The 23,500-nt window shown below is 37.9% G+C and overlaps 2 protein-coding genes across 2 annotated transcripts in view; one reads left to right on the top strand and one right to left on the bottom strand.

The window, feature by feature from the left end:
• Positions 1 to 15,783, bottom strand: part of LOC134680148 (uncharacterized) — a 28,722-nt gene extending 12,939 nt beyond the window's left edge. Inside the window, exon 1 of the mRNA XM_063539209.1 lies at positions 15,544 to 15,783. Coding sequence (XP_063395279.1) covers positions 15,544 to 15,551 — 8 coding nt within the window. The 5' untranslated portion in view covers positions 15,552 to 15,783. The remainder of the gene's footprint in view (positions 1 to 15,543) is intronic.
• A 759-nt stretch (positions 15,784 to 16,542) lies between these two features.
• Positions 16,543 to 23,366, top strand: LOC134680139 (E3 ubiquitin-protein ligase MSL2). The gene is made up of 4 exons (XM_063539188.1): positions 16,543 to 17,431; positions 17,762 to 17,971; positions 18,643 to 18,811; positions 19,650 to 23,366. Exons 1-4 carry the CDS (start codon positions 16,700 to 16,702, stop codon positions 19,838 to 19,840), a joined length of 1,302 nt encoding a protein of 433 aa, XP_063395258.1. The 5' UTR covers positions 16,543 to 16,699; the 3' UTR covers positions 19,841 to 23,366.
• Positions 23,367 to 23,500: the final 134 nt, after the last annotated feature.

Here is a 23,500-nt window from a genome sequence, read left to right as displayed (position 1 = left end):
AGGAAGGTGGTCCGCCGTAACGTCTGTCAAGAACACAGGTATGAGTGAGAGAGATAGAGAGACAAATATGCTGACAGAAGCAGAGGGTCTACTGTGAACCATGTTCGACGTGTTGCCTCTCTGTCACACTTACGTACGAATTTACAAGTGCGACAAAGACGCAACGGGGTCGGCTCTCAGGACAGTGGAGGAATTACATACAGTATTTGCCGCCTTAGGCCCCAAGCCCAACATAGCAAGCTCTAGCCGCCCCCCCTTTCTCAGCACCCATCATATAGACTGCCGCCCAAAATATCTGGCCGCCCTAGGCCCGGGCCTACTCGGTCTTAGGGCAAATTCGTAACTGCCTGAGGGTCGCGTGGGTCCACTACGCCCGCTTGCTATCGTTTTTAACTAGGACGCTTGTCACTGGACCATAGACATCGAAGTTTGCAAATTGCGAGCATCTTTCTCTGTTACTGTAATTACTCCTTTATAGGAGTAAAAGAGAAAGATGCCCGTAATTTTCGAACTTCGGTGTTCACGGTGCTAGGCCACCTGTGCGAAAAGAGAAGAGTCGTGAAATGTAAAGAAATTAGTGATGTGCCGTTCTTAGTAAATTTTCCAAAGAGGGTAAATTCCCAGTAACGTTTCTGGTATCGTCCCAAAAGTCAGTAAATTACGATAAAGTTCTATTTTTCTTTTATTATCAATGTGTTTATTATTATTATAACAATGCATAAATGTGTCTGTAATGTTTAAGGACTTTGGATTTCAATTTTGGCAATTATTTATTCTGTATTGGCTCTCATTTCACCAATTTAAACATGCCGAAATAAATACATACCTATTTATATAAACTTACTTAAGTACCTAATAAAAATTGTGTAACACTGATTCTCATCGTGCCGACATCATAGTCACCCTAATGAGTTTGACAATGTTGTCTTGTATTTTTATCGCAAAATGTAATAATTGTGGCTTCCTGGTGAAACAATATTCCACAATTAGAAATTCTTTCACTCCCACAACCTTTAACGCAACATTTATTCACCATTTTTAGGAAATTTTGCATTCACGTGTTTTGATAACATGTCATGACGATAGGGATACCAATTAACATTCAAAGTTTGTACAATGTCTACCACACCAAAATAAAAGGTTTTTTTTTGTTGTCCACATGCTTGGTTAAATCAGGTAATAATATTGACATCATACTTATTTACAAATTTCTTAAAAGATATCAGAACCTTACTCTGAATATAGCATTTAAATAATATAAGAAGTTATTTAATTTGAGTAGTATATTGATATAAATACTACCACAATGGTATATTTTTAATATTGGCAACACGTGCGAGTGAGACACCGCGACCCACCTTTGCTATCTCAAGTGGACCGTTTTCTCTAGTCTGGTACGAACGTCTTTCTAGCTCGGTGATAAAGTTCAATTTAGTATGGCAAAAAAAGTGACAATGCAGTCCATCTTATAAGTCCATGCTCTAATGTTCTTCCTAAATCTAACAAATCCCGAAATTATGATTCACAGAGATAATGTACGCATCTGCCTAAATTTTGTCAACAGCATTTTGATGAATGATGACCAATAACAGAGAGACGGAAACAGTTCCCTGAAAAATATCATTCACGGTGCGTAGGTATTACTCGCCGCACCTATAATTTTCCGTCACGTTGAGCGGTGACATTGTGAAATAGCTTAGTTATTCTTAATGTTATGTCAGCAGAGATAATGAAAATAATGGCCGCGAAATTAATATCAAATTAGAGGGTTTAAGTAATGCAATAATAATGTGGTGTGGGGTAATGAGTGGCATCCTCGTGACCAGTACAAATGTCAAAACGAGCCAGTTCTTCGCTGCGCTGCAAGAGGACCAGTTATTTCAATCTACGTTTACATACGGGTCCTGCACATCTAAGGGTCTGGTTTATGTGGTATATGCTTCCATGATGATAGACAAGTGTCCTTTTGTGAATACTTATAGCTGTCCCCGTCGCTTCTCCGCACTGACACTTGCTTTGTTGTTGTTGACGACAGTTGCATTATGGTTTTACAGCCTAGATTTATATCGAAGTACATATGCACTCAATGCCGAACACCATGATATAATGTGTCCTATTTTTTACGCAAAATTTCCGGTTGCAAGTAGGAAGGTATCAGAAAATAGCTGGACGACTGGCAAAGTTCGGAACAGGTATACCAATATAAGGTTTCCTTGGCGTAGGTACCTACATTTTATCACAAAAATGTTCGTAGACTACAGGGATGTTACGGAGCTCCGGTTCCGTTTCCGTTAAGGCGGAACTTCCGTTTAGTATTACACATCCGTTTCTGTTCCGTTTCCGTTATGAATGAAACGGAAGTTATAACGGATGTCAATGCTTCGCGCGGCGGCGACGTACATCAAAAACAAACAGGTTCATACCAGTCATTCGCTCATCGCCCCGCTTGCCACGTGCTACGCTAATTTGTTGTTTGTTTGTATACTTTGTTTTATTCGTGTTATAAAAATTAAAATCGTAGGTTATGTGTTATGTTGTGTACTGACTACTGAATGTGTGTAGTGTGTGTGGTGAATGTTAGTGTGTAGAAAAACGCACATGAAGCCGAAATCAAGTCAATTTGGAACTATTTTGATGAAGTTAGTGGGGTTATAACATCTAAAAGGTCAAAGTATTTTTTATTGCATAAAAAAGGCTGATTATGTTCCGTTTTTTTAGCATTAGAAAGAATTTCGCAGAAGTAAGCTTGTGGTTCCAAATCCGGCACTTTTAGCGGTAATAATTTGAAGTAAATTGTATGTATTGACCATGCTACATTAGATAATTCAATAATTATTAACAATTAAAGAGCCTGATAAAAACTGCACGCTTGCTTCTGTGGAGTTCTTTCTAATGCTAAAAAAAAACGAACTATAGGTAATATTTGGAATTTTTGTTTTTAATAGACCTACCCTTCACATCTCGTCCACCTATTACTCAGGCTCCGGTTCTGGTTCCGGTTCCGTTTTCGGTTCCGTTTCCGTTTTCGGTTCCGTTAAACTAAATTGAAAACATCTGTTTCCGTTTTCGGTTCCGATAAAATCACATCCGTTACATCCCTGGTAGACTATATTATAGGTGGTATTTAATGCCTTTGTACTTAAGTAAAATGGGTCAAAACGAATTTCCCTCCTCCACCTCCTCCTCCGTCAAAAATAATTAAATCAATTGGATAGGTAGGTAGAGTCGATCTATTCTTAGCCTACGAGTAAGCTCCAAATTGTAGAGCCGTTATGAGTGAAAATAGGATACTATTCAATTAAGTTTTATTAACGTTTAAGTAATTGTAAATATTTGTTTATCACTGTCACTGTCGTTTCCGATAAAATTGCCTTATTTAGATCAATCACTTGACCGTGGCCTAATATTGCAACGATGTGTTAAAAAACGTGTTAAATTAAGTACTTTACAAAGATGTACATACTTCAGTACGTAAGGATAAGGATTGTTTGAAGTGATAAAGTGGGACTTAGACAGCGATTTCGGCACCCTAGTAGCATTTTCGTTGGGGCCCACGGTGCCAACGGTAGGGAAAACGTTGGGATGAGGTTCGTTCCGTAGCCAACATTAATTTTGTATTGGCCCACCATCGCATTTACCAATATTCGCTGTGGCACAGATGCCCAACAATGGGCCTTTGTGTATTTTGGTACCGTTGGCTAAACAACGATAATATTCGTTGGCCCAATGATGACATATATCGTATTTACCAACATTGGCTGTGGCACTGATGCCCAACAATGGGCCTTTGTTTATTTTGGTAACGTTGGCTAATCGACGATATCATCCGATGGCCCAATGACGACAAATATCGCATTTACCAACATTGGCTGTAGCATTGATGCCCAACAATGGGCCTTTGTGTATTTTGGTAACGTTGGCTAATCAACGATATCATCCGATGGCCCAATGATGACAAAAATCGCATTTACTAACATTGGCTGTGGCACTGATGCCCAACAATGGGCCTTTGTTTATTTTGGTAACGTTGGCTAATCAACGATATCATCCGATGGCCCAATGATGACAAATATCGCATTTACCAACATTGGCTGTGGCACTGATGCCCAACAATGGGCCTTTGTTTATTTTGGTAACGTTGGCTAATCGACGATATCATCCGATGGCCCAATGACGACAAATATCGCATTTACCAACATTGGCTGTAGCATTGATGCCCAACAATGGGCCTTTGTGTATTTTGGTAACGTTGGCTAATCAACGATATCATCCGATGGCCCAATGATGACAAAAATCGCATTTACTAACATTGGCTGTGGCACTGATGCCCAACAATGGGCCTTTGTTTATTTTGGTAACGTTGGCTAATCAACGATATCATCCGATGGCCCAATGACGACAAATATCGCATTTACCAACATTGACTGTAGCATTGATGGCCAACAATGGGCCTTTGTGTATTTTGGTAACGTTGGCTAATCAACGATATCATCCGATGGCCCAATGATGACAAATATCGCATTTACCAACATTGGCTGTGGCACTGATGCCCAACAATGGGCCTTTGTTTATTTTGGTAACGTTGGCTAATCAACGATATCATCCGATGGCCCAAGGACGACAAATATTGCATTTACCAACATTGGCTGTAGCACTGATGCCCAACAATGGGCCTTTGTGTATTTTGGTAACGTTGGCTAATCAACGATATCATCCGATGGCCCAATGATGACAAAAATCGCATTTACCAACATTGGCTGTGGCACTGATGCCCAACAATGGGCCTTTGTTTATATTGGTAACGTTGGCTAATCAACGATATCATCCGATGGCCCAATGATGACAAATATCGTATTTACCAACATTGGCTGTGGCACTGACGCCTAACAATGGGCCTTTGTGTATTTTGGTACCGGTGGCTAAACAACGATAACATTCGTTGGCCCAGTGAGCACAAATATCGCATTTACCAACATTGGCTTTGGTACTGATGCCCAACAATACCAGTTGAGTTTGCTTGTGGCGTCACTAGATGGCGTTACTGTCTCCAAACATCGAAGTTATAGTTATTTTCTCGATTGTTCCGGATATAATCATAATATTTTTTAAAAGTAACTTATAAATCTAATAGCTATAACTATGAAATATATATATAAATTTAAAAAATTGTATTTTACCAACATTTTCTCAATTTAAATCTCAAAAAACATAAATCTCGCTTACGAAGTTTCGAAGTGCGGTTAGTATATATACAAATTAGAGTGTATAGTAAGTGTACTTGCTTCTGCCGAAGCTTGCTACATATACTAAAATTGGAACGATACAGAGAAGATTAACAACAACTGCTGCCTAGGGCCTTCATGTGGATACAACCAATGCCTACCGTAGTGTAATTGTAATATTTATCAGCAAAGGCCCAACGTCGTATTACACAACAACTTACTTAACGTAGGGTAACTGTAGGACTCGTAAACAAAAGCCCATTACATAATTAGACTGTAGGCACACTATAAATTACACAACTATTTACCTACGGTAGTATTGTAAGAATCCAACACAAGGCCCAACGTTAAAGTTACAATGTTGGCCCTTTGTGGGACAAGCTGTGTTGGGCCTTCAACCTGGTGACTACCTACCGACCTACCTGACTTGCCGTTGGGTAATTGTTGAATTTGCAAACAGAAGAACAACGAAAAAATTGCCCTTTTTTATTTTTTTGCAGTTGGCCCTATAGCAAGCCATACGGCCAAATGTAACAATTAACCAACCATCAAACAAATGTGTATAGGCCTAACCACGGCCCAACCAAAACCACCACCGTTGAATAATTGTATGATTTATTTAAATAGGCCCAACGAAAAAATTACTCTAATGGCCCTCTGTTGGGAATCTTCGGGAGGGCCTTTGTCGAGGGCCCTCCAGCAAATCGTACGGCCAAATGTAACAATTAACCAACCATCAAACAAATGTGTATAGGCCCAACCACGGCCCAACCAAAACCACCACCGTTGAATAATTGTATGATTTATTTAAATAGGCCCAACGAAAAAATTACTCTTATGGCCCACTGTTGGGAATCTTCGGGAGGGCCTTTGTCGAGGGCCCTCCAGCAAATCGTACGGCCAAATATAACGGTTGCCCAACTAATACGTAAACAAAGGCCCAACAAAATCCCTACAAGAAAATGCTATTAGGGCAGCAGGATGATTCATGTAGGTACCTATCTTTACTTCATGTTTAACTGAGGACACTGAATTATCTCTAATCTAATCTAGATTTTAAACATTACATACAGAAGGTCATTTAATCAAATTCGACCAGTATTGATGACAGCCCAAGATAATCAATATAATATAACTGTCTCTTTTAGAAAATTGCCTGTAGGTAAATCACCGGTGAGATGTGAAAGTTAGCTATTAACTATTACCACAGAATAAATAATAGTACTAAGTACAGAAGACTCACTCTCTAACAAAACGCGTCTGTTACGATCAGCACAGATATGGCCGCTAGGTGGCGACAGCGCCACGCGCGGCTTATGGCGAACCCCAAAATTGGGGCCGAACGGATGCACTTTTAGCTACCTGTAGCAAAGCGACGAAATCGCGGAGTGAGACACGCCTGCTATTACATACTTACCTACCCGGTTAATGATCATTTGATCAAGGTATTTCCGAATGATGTATGTAAGTCTGTTTTCCGATTTGACGGACCTTAATCTTAATGTAATAATTGTGACTACCTAATGCAAAGCTCGGAAAAACGTTCATCATTTTGAAAACATATCTAACCATAATTTAGGACCCAAATATGAGTTCGTTTACAGTCTATGGACGTCATTGGGGCATATTTAATCGTTGAGATAAGTCTCTTTTGTACGGAACAGGGTTATAATATGTTTTCAGAATGTCTGGCATCTTTCCGAGCCTTGCATATTATTTCAGTCAGTCAGTCAGTCAGTCAGTCAGGTTTTCTTAAACTTAAATTTCCTTGTTACAGACATAAATAAAGAGTAATAATTAATTATGATGCGCTCCACTCACTATCAGTATAATGTCATTATTTTGACATTTCTTCAAAAATATTAAAAATGTTTAATAACTTCATTATCGTCCATCATTCTTTCTGTCATTTCTGATTCCATCATTCTAACCAATTCACTGTCAGTATAATGTCATTTCTAGTATCATTACTTTGACATTTAACTCCAATACTGACGGAAATTATTAAAATAAGCTTCATTACTTGCCGTCATTCCTTCATGACACTCCCTACACTATCACTAAAAACGTCATTCCGTCAAAGTAATGTCAGTATCCATGATAGTGTCGGGGCCGTATTAATAGGTACCTAGGTGTTATCTTCATTTGTCATCTAACTTATTTTTGTGTTTTCTCATATCTAGCCTTCAATTGTGAAACCGATTGGTAGTTAAACTAAATCCTACTAGTTCTTATCAAAGTTGTCGTAGTAATCTCCAAAATAATCGCAATATTCAAGGATATTTAAATTGAACTCTGAGTAATCCTTTGCCGGTAATATTACTAAGACTTCCAGGGACTGTCTCAGTCGTCGGTTAATTGTTAAGGTCAATTTAATCCAGTTTAATTGGTGGATCTTGACCAATTACTTCTATGATAATTTTGCGACAGAAGTACTTGGAACTATCAGAACAATAATGTTTATCTGAGTATGTTTCTTTGTCTTATCAAGTAGGTACCCATTTGATAATAGGGACATTAGGGACACAGTATGAAGTTACTTGTCGTCTGTCTAAGGCATGAAATTCTATTGTGTACCTACTTTCTTCCTACTTTATTATTATTTTCCCTTGTTTCAAATGCCCAATTAAACAGTAAAATCTGTTTAAAAGTACTGTTTTAATTATGCTTTAGCCTCTTTTCAGAATACAGCCGGAAAAGCGCAAACTAGGGTAGAAAGCCCTAATTTAAATACTTAGGGCCACTTGCGCCATCCAGGTTAGCCACTAACTCGGGGTTAACTGGTTAAACCCGGACTTACCAGTAAAATATAAAATTTAACTCTGTGTTAATGGTTAACTCCGAGTTAGTGTTTTAGTCTAAGCTTTATTGCTTCTATTAGTTCTATTAGTTTACTGCCAAGAAATAATACTTTATAATAAAATAATTAATGATTTATAATATTAATATAAATTAAATAGTCGTGATCGAAAACGGACAAAAATGTAGCGATATCCAGATAGAAAACAGAAAATGCTAGAAAATGACACACCCTGGTATTCTGGAATGGGTTACTGAACCAATCAGACGGAAGCTGCGCATTGTCGGATCCACTCCTGCGCCGCTATTCAGAGTGCTTACCGAGCACATTGCCCCAGTCGAACCAGTCTAAAAGATCCCCGATTACGAATAGTTGTCAAAGATCTCTGAGTCAAGTTAAAGGCGGCACATGACGATGAAATGCCGAGTGAATAGATGGGTGAACCTAAGCTGTGCATCATGCGTAGCGGCCCCAATTGTCTGATTGATCTTTATGATGCGCCCGCGCCCATCTCGATGAGACTAATCGAAATACGATAGATCTATCCTTTAGATATGTGTAGTCCCATGTAAAAAGGGACCTTAGTGCACTTGGTGCTTACATCAATATTAACCATATCATGATATCACAATTATAATAAAGCGACGCTTTGTGGCGTAAACAACTGACGTTAATACATTTAGTATGTCTCACAACAGTTTAAAATTGGAACATTTAACATGGTTAAAAAATACCTAGGTATTAAGAATTATTTTAGGTACAATACAATACCTTCGTCCTGCCTATGTAATTGGCCATGAAAAAGTAATTTAGTTTTAATTCTCATTTTATTTAAATTGAAACTAAATTTACAAGATAAATATTACACATTAAAAACCTAAAGTTGCCTGTTCATCGTCCCCAGGACGTTTCCCCGTTGGATTGCCACAGACTTATTTAATAGCAGCGGACCGAAATATTCGCCGGGCCATATTCATACATTTTACACCTAATTTATTTATCTATGAATTCGCTGATAAGATTATTTGATTCATATTTTATTTGTATGAATCAATGCTTTAAAAATTGTGATATCAAGTGTATGTATTCCTAAGGAAATAAATAACGTGATACAAAAAAATTAGTACTAACTATGCTGCCGGCCTAGCCAAGGTTACAATCGCTATCGCTTCGATAACGAAAAGCATTATGTCTCTCTATCGCTCTTCCATATTAGCGCGACAGTGACAGTTGCGTTTCGATCGCTACGGAGCGTAAGCGATTGGCATCTTGGCTACGCGGCCTGATACGAGCTAGGAGCGCTGGTGGTCATACATAGTAAATGAGTTTTTCGGAATTAACTGTATGTAACAATTATCATTTGATAGTCGCTTTGGGGTCATCCATTAATTACATCACACGTTTAGGGGGGGGGGTCAAGAAAATGTGACATGTTGTGACAAGGGGGAGAGGGGAGTCACAAACTTTGTGACGTCACTTTAACTTCATCAGTAACCAAAATTCTATTTTAATAATTTTATTTACTGTACAGTTCAAAAACAAGTTTTTGGAACGATAATCGTTTTTATTACTTTAATTTTTTTTCATAATCAGTTTTGGGTTATAAATTTACTAATATTTTTACAAAAAAATAATAATACTTAATTAGATTTGCCGATTTCGTTGAAAAAATGTGACGTCACACCAGGGGGGGAGGGGTTTGCCAAATGTGACCAAGTGTGACAAGGGGGGGGGAGGGGTCAAAAAACCTTGAAATTCGTGTGACGTAATTAATGGATGACCCCTTTTCGGTGAACATCGTGAGGATATACATATAAGTGTAAAACATCGTGAGGAAACCGGGCTATCCTACTAATTAGACTTAGTTTCCCCTCTGGGTTGGAAGGTCAGATGGCAGTCGTTTTCGTTAAAACTAGTGCCTACGTCAATTCTTGGGATTAGTTGTCAAGCAGAACCCAGGCTCCCATGAGCATATGGCAAAATGCTGGGGTAACGCGAGGAAGAAGATCCGAACTATGCTCAAACGAATAAGGAATAAATACTTACCTAATTTAACATTTTCTATTTTATATCAATTGTCAATATTAATAAGTCTTGGGTATCTAGTTGGGCTCAGATATCCAGAAAAAAACTACCCCATGGACTACAGGTTTAAGGTTAACCTGCATTTTTTTTCTATTTTTCGGAGGCTTATCAAACCATCTGCTGCAACACACGGCCCCCGACCCACGGTTTGAATAACATTGATCAAAACCTCTATTAGTTAGCACTCATAGAGATTCTGCATTTTGATATGTTTTCGAGATATATACAATGAATAATTTGGCCAAGTCCGAGATAGCTCGAGGCATTTAGTGTTCCGTACGGCTACCATCAGTTTGGCATTGACATAAACGATATCGTGAACGTAATTTACTTCCTATAGGTATATCTCTTTCGCACTAATATGTCAGTACGAGCGAGATGCATAGAAAGTAAATTACGTTCACGCCCACGGTAGCGTTTTATGTCAATGCCAAACTGATGGTAGCCGTACCGCTCGCATCGTTACATTTTACAGAGGTTGTTTGCCTGTTTTTAGGATACCGTATTCAACTACACCCACAGAACAATAGTACAAAGTGTCTAAGTGCGAAGGCCGAAGGCCGAGCTTTAGCAAAATGTCATCGCTTTAGCACAGAGCAATAGTAAATACAAGTGTCTGAATGTGAAGGCCAAAGGCCGACCTCCGCGTAGCCCGAAGGCCCGAAGCGTCCAGGATGTCAGTGCTTTAACACAGAACAATAGTACAAGTGTCTAAATGCGAAAGCCGAAGGCCGAGCTCCGCGTAGGGCCAAAGGCCCGAAGCGTCCAGGATGTTAGTACTTAAACACAGAACAATAGTATAAGTATCTAAATGCGAAGGCCGAGCTCCGCGTAGGGCCGAAGGCCCGAAGCGTCCAGGCTGTCAGTTCTGTGTTTAACCACTGACATCTTGCAGGCTTCTGGCCTTCGGCCCTACGCGGAGCTCGGCCTCCGGCCTTCGCATTTAGACACTTGTATTAATTACCTGTGTTTAGAACTGACCTCCTGGATGCTTCGGGCTTTAGGCCCAATGCGATTTCAGCCTTTGGATCTTGCGACTTAGACACTTGTACTTAAAAATACTTGGAAAAGTTACGGGAGGCGCGCGTCTGTCGGACGCTTCGGATCTTCGAATCGCTCCTTCGGCCTTTGCATTTAGTTAGATTCTTGTACTATTGCTTTATGTTTGAATAACGAAGTCGAGCATCTCGCGAATGCTTGATGTATTATAATAATTTAGAGTAAGGCCAAGCGCGCACCACGATTTTTTGTCCTGCGATAATTTTGTCGCAGAAATGCAACGTATGTGTTTATATGTTAGTGCGCGCATATGCGACAAAAAAATCGCAGCGATTTTAAAATTGTGATTTGTCACATTTTTCCGCGATTGTTCGCGACGCGATTGTCGCAAAGTGAATTGCAGCATGCGGAGTTGTATGGCCCCGCGCGCACTATGATAATAAAATCGCACCCCGGCCGGACTTCAGTCGGCATTTCGCTCTCCAAACCCCAACATCTCGGCACCTGCATCTCCAATGGAGTCTCAAAATGAGACGCTAGATGTTGACCATTTAATTATGGAAATAGACGGGGATCACCTTTGTGTTATAAATGCTCAAAGTCATACAGCAATCGCATATTAAAGACACGTTTCATGACAAGCGACTGGTACGAAATCCATGTTGAGAATGAACAAATCGTCGACTTTTTCATCGCAGTGCGCGCAGTGAATTTTCTGCGATATATTACAGAGCGATTCTAAAATCGTGTCGCAAAAATTAATATCGTGGTGCGCGCTTGGCCTACAAAACTTGGTATAATACCTTAAATGTATACTCCTTCAATTTGAATTTAGAACTCATTATTATTTTTTATTTGATTTTGTTTCTAGTTCTATGCCATATATATAGACTTTAATATTATTTAGAACTGCTAAAAAACAAGATCAGCTTACTTTAAATATTTCGTCAATTTTACCTTTGTTTCTAAAAACTGTGATATTTAACTGTCATATACTTTAATGTCTTCCAAAATGATTTTCTCGTAACAGGACTGAGGGGCTACCGCGAAAGAAAACCGAAATTCGCAATTTGCGGGGATCTTTCTCTTTTACTCCAATGAAGGCGTAATTAGAGTGACAAGAGAAAAATGCTCGCAATTTGCGAACTTCTATTTTCGCGGTTATAGCCCTGAATCTTGTTGCTCACCGATCCGTTATAAAATATACATAAGTACTGAATATAATTAATAGATATTATAATTATACAATTAATACAGAAATGTAAAATGTAGGTACTTAATGAAAAGGAATATTGTGTATATTGTTTCGACGAATCAGATACTCTCAATAAAATCTATACATGAGGCCAAAGCTGTTCATAAATATTAAATAACTTCATTATCTCTATACGCCTTACTAACTCTATGTGTCCTATTGTGGAAAAAAAAAACACAACGACAGTCAAGAACGGAATTCTTAATTTGAATATTTTCAGATTTTTGAGTCCATTGGTTGGAAAGCCCGTTCGAAATTGAAACTTATTTGCAATATAATAAGGTCGTATTTTGTAGATCTCTCTCATACTTATAGTAGGCTATTGAGATAAAATTAAATATCCCACAAAAATAAGCAAGCAGAATTAAACTTTGTGTCAAAGACATAAGTCATAAATTTCAATGCCAAAGTTTTAACTAAGGATGTTTCTCGCCTAATATGAATTGACCAGTGTAAGCATCAGTTAGCTAGCCCTAAGCAACCAAAGGTCAAGCTGCAGTTGAAAAACTAATAAAGATAAAGTTAAGCTGATAATTTTCCCGCCGTCTCCATGCTTCTTTAAGTTGGGTATTGACTGGTCAGCTGCCTGTTAGCTATAGTTTTCGCGAAAATCGCCAGGACAGAGGTGAAAAATTTTGTATGAAAACTTGCAACTTTAAATGCATTTTTTGACGAAACTATTGCAGTCTAAAATGAAGTCAAAATCAGTCCATCGACTCAATTTTTTGCAAGCTTTCTAATGGTACCCCACACGATTCTTACAAATGAAAAAAGTTTCAGCCTACCCCTCTCAACCCCCTAAATTTCCCCCTTTAATAAGAAATATGCAGTTTTGACTTATTTACAATATGAGTGGTGGTAATTGCTATAACTGTTCCAAATTTTAGGTATCTATGTCAAACGGTCTCTGAGAAAAACGTATTTAACTGATTTGCAAGACCGAAGTGATCCCATAAGTGTTCCGTAAACAAAGTTTTGTACGGAACACTAACAATGGGAGAGTACGGTCAGCCAAGAAAGTGGTCTACCACTTTTCGACTCTATCAATCAGATGATAGACTCGAATAGCGGTAGACCACTTTCTTGGCTGACTATACCTAACCTAGTAAAATATCAAAATTGGAATAGATTTTCATCAAGGAAAGAGTTCTCTCCGTTCTAAATAAAGTAATTAATACCTACTAAGTATATAATTAAAAATCCATAATTTGGCGAGGGTCCTCTAGCTTGCTTGTCGGCTAAAACTACAGTTAGTTAAATAGGTAGGTTATAATCGATTCTTAGTACGCGACTACATTAACAACCATTTTAATAATTGCTATCATTAAGGAACGACGAGGTACCTATGCCTAAATATTGGGAGTTAAAATAATATTAAACTGTGGGGTCAGCAATTTACCAGTTTATGTATAGTCAGCCAAGAACTCTATGAATCAGATGATAGGTTCTAAAAGTGGTAGACCACTTTCTTCTCGGAGTAATTAACAATGGAGCCGCCATTAACAGGCGTTCCCCTCTGTCGAAAAAAGGCGGCCAATGGTCAACTACATGTCAACCATATGTATGGACTGACGTTTATCTGACATGACGTACCTATACATTTGATGTGCCCCTCCCCCGCAAAAAACGGCAGACTATTTTGTACCGAAAATTTTAGACATGGCGTCTCCGTTGGTTATATCCTCCAAGACTTTCTTGGCTGACCGTACCAGGAGTACAGTCGACGTCAATAGTACATTATTGTCGAGGCTCGGAAGTAGCTACTTGCAGGCTGAGGATTCGTTTTAAACGGACGACCTTGGGAGTCCGTTTAATTGAATCCGAAGCCAGCAAGTAGCCTTCCAGCCGAGTCATATATAGTGCTTTTCTCAAAAATGGTGCAAGAAATATAAATATCACAGAAATATTATACAAAAGCAACTTTCTTACGTATACATTTTCACAGAAAAAAGCCCTTGCCGCCTTTTTATTTTTTTAATTAAAAAATAGAAGTGTATTTTTCTGCCGAAAATACGCCAACCTATTTGAGACAGCTAAATAGTCGCGGTACTAATAATCTGTTTGGCTGTTTAATGGGCCTGTGCCTTCATTTCATATGGCCATTTCAACTTTTAAAAAGTTTGGAACTCGACAAATAATGGAATTTGTATGGAACATTGCAGTCCCAAAATCGAGACTGCAATGTTTTTAACTTTTTAATTTTTGACTGACCATAAACTACGCGCTTCGCGACCTATTTTTTAGACGGCAAAGTCGACTTTGCCGTCCATTTTTGAGAAAAGATATGTTAACACTATTGCCTCCATTGGTCGTAGTAGGCGAGAAATGTATGTTTAAACATATCTTGAACATCAACTGTACAATCACCTGCAATAATATGTTACTCTTCAAACGCCGCAAAAATATGTGACACGATCTCATTTGTAGAGCCATAAACAGCGTATCACATATTTTTGCAGCCTTCAAAGTGTAACATGTTATTGCAGGTGACTGTACAATAAATGGAAAATATAGGTTGATTGCTATTTGCGCTCCTTATGTTATAAGTCCGTAGCACTGTAGAGCTACGAAAACGGGTCATTCTATTGCTCGTGAGTGTAGTGGATTGAAAGTTCGCCGCATCGAAGAAATAGATGATGTCACGTAACGTATTTAGATAGGTAGGTACAATAACATTCTATGAGCCTTAACTTAATGGTTCGTCGGTGGCAGCAAACTTTCTTATACTAACATACCTGATAAATAGGTACCTACCCTGTCCTGTCAACAAGTTAAACCGCGGTTGTTTAAAAAAAATGAATACCGCTGCCTAATTTACCCTAATTTAAATGAATTAAATAGAAGAGCTGTTATGTATATAGGTACTGAAATAGGTATTTCAGAATTTCGAAGTGTAGGTACATAAAAACTTAGACAGCTAGCCAGCTTATGAGGCACTAGGTAGTGAGTAGATTGGTACCTAAGAATGCTTTCATATGTAATCAAATCTGTTATCAAGTTTAGACCATTCCTCACGTAGACAATTTTCACTCTACGTTTGGAAGAAGATGGCGAAATTAAGGAGAACTTCTCAACCAATGGTAGTATTGCACAACAGTTACCTACACATGAATCCCGTTTAACAAAACAAAATCCCGGCCAAACTCTGATCTGGTGAATGATATATTTCTTAAACAAATTACCTGTACATTATGAACCCCTCACTCTTTCGAAACTTCACTAATTTCAAAGCACTGCAATGGCACAAAAATATCACATTGAGCACAACACTGGAAGGCACGCTCGCAGTCCCGAGCGCAATCAGCACAGGCGGAGGGACTCGCTCAATTGATTCAATTAGTCCATGCTCTTGGAGTTACCAAGGCACGGAGGTGTACTATACTCGGCAGAGCGACTGATACTGCTGCCGTATCTTTTATCAGACTAACCGCTAACGCGCGACCAAACTCGTGAGACAATAAACACTATAAGTATTCACTCATTTGGGGCAGATACCGAATAGACAGTCATATCTAAATGCCCCGATTGGTTAAACAATTGTGTTTATTAGAGTTCCTGCGCTCGATAAGTAATGACATCTTTGTTTTGATTTGGTGTCAACAGTATGATAAGAAACGTATTTTATGAGAATTGTTCACGTCGCTAATGAGCATAATTTAGTAATCGTAATCGATCTTTACAACTAACCGCCAATAGGCAATTGGTTTTTTACTTAGGAAGACTTGAGTAAGGTAAGTACCTATTAGTACCTACCGAAGAAATAGGTACAATAAGAAGCAAATCATCGAAATTACAGTTCTTATTTTATGTAGGTACCTACGTATAGGTACAGGTCTCTGACTTGTGATTAAAGTGTTCTTGGTTAGATTTTATAGAAGGTAACAAGGTGGGCGCGAAGGGCTGTACTCCCATAGAAAATTTGAATTTCGCGCCTTTTCCTACTGACAAAGTGGGTTTGCCAGAGTTATGGTCGGACATTATTGAAGAAGGTCAATAATTAACACTATTCCGTATCCTTTATAAAACGCCGATTGTTAGTGGGAGGCCTAAAATAAACTTAACGTTGTTTGTATGTTATCTACTTGGGTATAAAAAACAATTGTTTTTTTGTATGTGTAAAAATATTTAAATTTTTATATAATTTTTTTTGTGCGTTTTAATTATCAGCGTCATTCTATTAAGCTCAAATAGATTGCTATCTGCCAAATGTCATTCCGCTGTCAAATTAGACATCACAGAAGCGCATCGCTCGGCACTGTACAACCTGTGTTAGAATTTTCGTTGTAAACAATCAATTCTCTTTATTTGTTTTTGCTTATTACCTCAATAACACAATAAATGAAGATGAATGCTACCAGTTTATACGTTTCTACGTGCCGTCTCATAATACTAGCCGACGCGGCGGATAAGTCTTCGTGGACGGATTTATTTCGTTTAGTTCCATACTTGCGGCAATCTTTGTCCTGTACAGTTTGCGGTAATTTGCTTAAAGAACCTTACACGCCGACCAGTTCGGGGTGTCAGCATCACGTGTGTAAAAAGTGTAAAGGCGGGAGAAAGAAATTAAAACCGTCTTGTAGTTGGTGTAAGGATTACGACAATTATGCAGAAAATTTGCAGTTACGGATTCTGCTACAGTGTTACAAGAAGTTGTGTGAATATTTTATGGGTACGGACGTTTACAAGAGTCTGTTGGAGGAGGACGAGGTGGCGGCAGGCGTGAACGGGGGCACGGTAGCGAGTTCGGGGCTTATCGACTTGATACAGGAGGGCGCGGGTTTTGCCGATGACTACAAGAGCACGGCGGGCCTGTCCAAGTCCGCCTACAGTATCCTTCCCTGTGTCTACACAAACTCTGCTTCCACACAAACACAGGCAGCCTCCACATCAAGTAGCACAGAAACCAGATCCTCCAGTAAAGATTCCCCTAATTCCAGAGCAATGTCCAATGGCTCCCCCCTTTACTCTGTAATGTATGCTGGCTCTGGCAATAAAATTACTATTAAGAGAAAAGCAGTTGATGAAACTGATTCATCTTCACCAAGTGAACCTGCCCCTAGGGAAAGCAAGGTAAATAAACAAATATGTTATCTTTATTGAACATTTTTATTTAGTTGTTTTATTTGTTGGTATATCTTGTGTACCTAGTTATTGGATTCCTTTCCTTATAACTTTATCTTTTATGTACTGACCTTGCTTTTATTGCAATCTTTATGATAAACATCAAATTTTTACTGTAAAAATAAATTTTGACAATTTTTTTTTAGTCATTTTATTGTATTTTGTCAGGAACATGATGTTTTGCGCTTTTGTTATCCCAATGTTTAGTACAATTGAAGTATTAATTAAAGTGTGTAAATTTTTGCTATATTTATAAAAACTTCATCTCTATCATTGCAGTCAAATCAATTAGGATTTAAGAAGCCCTCAAACCGCACCCGTAGCTCAGCAAGTAGCAAACGGAAAGGTTGCAGATGTGGCAATGCAACAGCCACGCCTGGCAAACTAACATGCTGCGGACAGCGGTGTCCATGCTATGTGGAGAGCAAGCCATGCACGGAGTGCAAGTGTAAAGGTTGCCGGAACCCGCATAGGCCAGATGGGATGAAGGTAATCTTTGCTAATGTTGATTTTGCTTTTTATGTTTGTAATTTTGCGCTGGTGTGTTGGTGACTTGTTTGATGGACCTTGATCTAACAAGCAATCATACAAGATAAGGTCATACTTAACTCATAATATAATGTTGTACTTAATGCAAAAAGTGGCAAGGGGGTTTGGTTTTTATGGAATTATAGTTTTTATGGGAAGGCCCTTTGCACCTCTGGGGCGCCATATGACAACAACAACAACAACATATATTATAAGCCTTTACTCATCACTTCGTCAGGACAAAATTAATACTCTTTCTCTTATAGAAGGGTTCAATTATTCAAGTTGATCCCTTACTTACTGACATTTAGATAGTTTAACTTGGTACATTATTATTGTGTCTGCTGCTGCCAAAGGACAAGGATAGCCAGAAAAAAAAAATGCCAAAGGCTGTTCAGCAAATATTTACCTAACAATGAAACTGGCAAGCTATTCCATAAAGGCAAAATAATCAATAAATGTTTCAAAAGAGCTCCAGCCACAAAAAAAAATATCCCTAGTGATCCCTAGTTTATGGAATGTAATTTTTCTTTGCTGGGCATTTTCCGCAAATGGGCATCCACTGTGCCTTATTTTGCGTAAAACGAGGTACAAAGGAAGGATGGTAACTAAATTAATTGTATGAATTTCAGGTCCGACCACACATACCTCAGTTAGACACGCTGCAGTTGAACATGAACTCGGACAGCTCCCCCTCCTGCTCTGGCTCCATGGACAGTCTGGACCCCGACACCCTCACGATGGAAGCCATGGAGGAGAGCCTCAACTTCAATACGGACCTCAAACCATCTAATATTAAGGGTATGTTGCAAATAAAAATGAGTAAGCCTTAATAATTGCACAATGCACGTACATAATTAGAAATTTAATTAAACTGGTGAGGCTCAATGTACATTACAATTTACTCTTTTCAATCTAACTGGAACCTTTTGTGAACCAAGTAAAGTAGCATTTCTTTTGTTTTTATTGCTTTTTTAAATAAACCAAATTCATCCCAATTTACTTATACAATAAGGTTCAAGATTAGATTATAAACAATTGTATGGCCTTACGAGGTTAAAATTAGACTAGTTTGCAAATACCTATTACCATTGCAGTTTTTTTTATAAAATGTGGGAACGACTTCCTACTTTTAACAAATATATAAATATTCATTTAGCTCATTTATTAAAATAACCCATGCTGTGAAACTTCGGTATCCTATATAGCTTATTCTAGAAATCACAGTCTTTTACCCCTAATGTTATGTTACGTATTTTTTGGTACTTATCGTTATCTATACCTCTCTTTTCCGTCGAATTACTCTTGGCAGAACACGACTCACGTTGAACGACGAACGATTCTACGCCAGTTCTCCCTGGCAGATGCTTCTCTGGCACATGTGTTAAGTGGGGTGTTGGTAAGGGCTTTTATCTGATCCATCCAACACATTGGGGAACATCCTCTTGACCTACAGCCCTTGACCCCCCGTCCCTGGATAACTAGTCTCTCCATGGCCTGCTCTCCACATCGCGTCACATGTCCGAAGTATCTGAGGATACGCGCTCTGATCTATCCCTATCTATCTATACCTACCTATTCTTAAAAGCTAAGATTGTTGGTCTAGCAATATAACACGACCATAACTTAATTATTCCAGTATACACAAGTCAATTGCAAGAAGTGTCAGCATCGTTGCCGGCGACGATAATGATGGACGAGGAGCTTCCAGCGTCGGACGGCGACGATGCCAGCTCGCCGCCCGACTACGCCATCTCGCCCGACAGCCACGAGTCGCCGCGCTCCGAGCCCGCGCTAGATACCAACAGCGACGTCGAGGTCGACGTATGACATCCGCTGTCCGCCGAGTGCGATTAGGAGTTGCTCTCCCTTATGTGCGCGGTTAGACGCTTGCTGCTCGTCTCGGAGTTTGTGATGGTCGCGTTGCTCGCCAGCGTCTGGGGCTGGTGATTGAAGGTGCAGATTTATTGGCATTAATAAATGAAGGACATCAATAATAGGCAAAGTTTTTCGTATACAGTTCTTGTCATTATTTAAAAACAACTTTTGAACTCCAGCATGTACCATATTTTAGTGTTTCCTTAAAAATATAACAAAATAATTACATTGTAAAATACATAGTTATGTTGCATCTTGAAGTTAATATGTGTGTTTTAGTATAAGACATGTATAAATGAACTATGTCAGCAGTGCAAGTACTTCTTGACTTCTTCTCCCAGATGTCCGTGACATGGCTCGCAATGCATGTCTGTAGGCACACAGAACGGCAATAACGCGATATACGTGGCGTAATTATGTATTTTTTAATGAAATAAGACGACAATTGAAAATAAGTTTATAGGGGAGACACTCGTTCAGTCCGACTAAATTGTAATGTTGGTGTGAAATTAAATTCAGAGAAAACGAACTGAAAATATTCTGCTACTTTTGATTTAATTTGTATCGTATGTATTTAAATAGTGTGTCCGGTTTGGCAGATTATTTGCAATAGTTCTTTAATGCTATCAACTGAAATTAGAAATAAGTAATGTGGAAAATCGTAAAAACATCATATTAATTTATTTCATAATGGTTATTCCACGACATATACATATTTTATTATGCCAAGACAATTACGTCATAAAATAATTTTATGTAGATTGAGAAGAGTGAATAGAAGTAACTTTAACTGATCGATATTAAAAAGTGAGTGAAACCATTTTTAACTTTAACTGCTTTAAGTCATAAAAAGTATAAGTACTTATATTAAAATAACACAGTAATCTCATGATATACACGTTCGCGTTGTAATCAGTTTACTCGTATCCACTTTTTCTTACTCTTGATACGAGAGGATACCAAAATGGTACAACAGTGAGTTAACTCATTTTAGTAAGTGAAAATTTACACAAATCATAAAGATACATTAAAACAATTGTTGCAAATACTTGTTCTCGCTGGACCACATTTGTTAGTAATGTAAATACAAAGATGCTGCCAATTTCAATTAAATCTGTACCTATAGTATCTAACTAAGCGAATCTTTAGTTCCACGAGTAAGTTGTAAATAATTATGTGTAAGTAGTCACCCTGTTTGGTATAACCAGCTTTAGGTGTTGCATTGATTGTGTGTAAGTTTTTATGTAAACTTCGGCTCTTATTAAATTTCGTAATATTTCACAATGAATTTACTAATGTATTCCATAAATCAAAGATTTTTACAATATATCGAATATTATAGTGAATTCAACTTTTGGTATCTTTATAAACGTAAGCTACTCATTTCCGTGGACTTATTTTATATGCAATTGAGCATTTTAGGCACTTGTGCTAATAATTGCCGGATTGGTACTATATCGGGGTTCAGTCAAGTGTTAAAATATGGGTGCATACAACTTATTCAAAAATATGTCCCATAGTCATTAATTCGCTGACATAAGAGCTATGGGACATATTTTAGAGTATGATGAGTGCACCCATATTTTTAAACTTGACTGTACACACAATCTAACTTACAGGAGTCTTATAGGTTGGATAACGCACTGATAATTAATTCAGTCCTATGATGGGACGCAATACTTATTTACAAAATCGACTATGGAAATGAGGTATTTCATTTATACATGTAAATGTATGACTACTTAGTTTTAAATTCTATTTGCAATAGAAGATTCTTTTATTACTTTTATTAGAAATCTATAGATTATTTTCAATAGCTTTTTCAAAGTTTCTTACGTAGGTATTATGGAACCTTAAAACATAATTTTCCTACGTTTGTATGTGATGTGTAGCTGCTATGCAGTAGATACCTAAGCTAAAGTTCATCATCGAATAGAAAATGATTGTATTGCACCAGTTTTAATTGAAAAAGAAAATGGAAATTGGGTTACACTATACATCTTCAGATCATTTTGTCTATATACAATCTTATGATATTATCTGCACCTATGTTTTTATCGTAGCCCAGATTGTAGGCTTGACCATTTAATGGTCTGTCATAAAATTGGAGTAGCCATACTGAACTATTATTACTACGTATAAAACCGGCACAGCCAATCAGTATTTAGCACCATGAGTTGTTGCCGGCCGGCAACAACTATGGCAGCGGGGGACCAAAACGTAAGCGCCTTGAACTTCAATGTCGCTTACGACGTTTTGGTTGCGTGGTTCACGCCAACTCCCCTCGCCTTCTGGTTCGTTTGCGACACTTTCATTGATTGATATGATATATGGCTTCTCTATACCAAGTAATAATAACTCAATGAGTAGCCATCGTCTCATTAAATGGCAATTCTACGAGCTACATGTCAATGTAATTAAAAAATATATTTTTACTGTGGTATAGGTAAAAGAACCTGCAGGAAAGTGCTCGCGCTCGTTACATTCTATAGGTAGCTTGTTTAACGACGTCAAATTAAAATAAATACAAATCTAGGTAATATGTGGAAAGTCTCACAACTGAATTATAAATGCTAGCTATTGTAATAGGTAGTAAAGTCTGTTGTTCTTGCTGCTTTTGTTTCTTAATGTGCGATGTAGGTACTTGATTCTGATATTTTTTTTGATACGTAGCTGGACTAGCCGGCCTTTCCATGCCTGAGACCAAAGTGCACGACGTCTTTTGGTTTGATGCACCGTATTATAGGAACTGTGATAATGCGTCACTAGCTATAAAAGTTGCAAATAATGTTTTCAACATTGACATATTATCTTTGTGCACTTATTAGTTGTGACGTCCCTAAATTAGGTTATTTCTTGTATACTATACAAACGTTAGCGGCTCTTATTTATAGGACTATTTGAAACCCTGGGGGCTGCTTGGAACTGACTATCCACTCTGCTTTCTTCTACCAACAATCGTAAAATTTATAGAAAGTGTTTTTACCGTTATGTAATGTATAAAATTATTGGACTCAAAAGCTTAGCATTCTTCAAATCCAAGTAGGTATGCATACTTCTTTGGTTTCCAAGTAGTTCTACAGGTCGGTAGTAGGTGATTTTATTATATTGCGCAAATATTGGAAAGGTGAGAATGTGATCCAACCTCGAATAAGAAATGTATTTTTTTTATTAATTTAATGCAATAGGTTTTAATTGTTGTATAAACCAAATTTGTAAAATGTCGCATACTTCGCATAACATGTATATATTACACTGCTGTAAATGATAAATTTCAAGCTTAAAATCCAGTAGGTCCTGATATATCAATGTTGGAAATCGGATAAGGTATATTATGATGTAATAGGCTAATACAGCACTCAAGTACAAAGAAAATGATGTAGAGATAGTGATGATATTCTCAATAATTTTCACATTTTCTTACCATTATTATCTCGTCATTAGGGAAATAAAATAAAATCTAAATATTTTGTGTTAAGCTCTGACTTTTTATTTATAATCTAATTAATATGTATAAATTGTTTCCACACCTTTTATATTCCTTAACAAGATAACATAAAACAGATTTACTATTTAACAACAGTGCCTATAATAAATACGAGTATAATAAGA

The sequence above is a fragment of the Cydia fagiglandana genome, chromosome 3 (assembly GCF_963556715.1).
Source record: "Cydia fagiglandana chromosome 3, ilCydFagi1.1, whole genome shotgun sequence".
NCBI lineage: Eukaryota > Metazoa > Arthropoda > Insecta > Lepidoptera > Tortricidae > Cydia > Cydia fagiglandana.
Note: the sequence above shows the minus strand (reverse complement) of the source record. Positions and strands in the feature narration are given on the sequence as shown.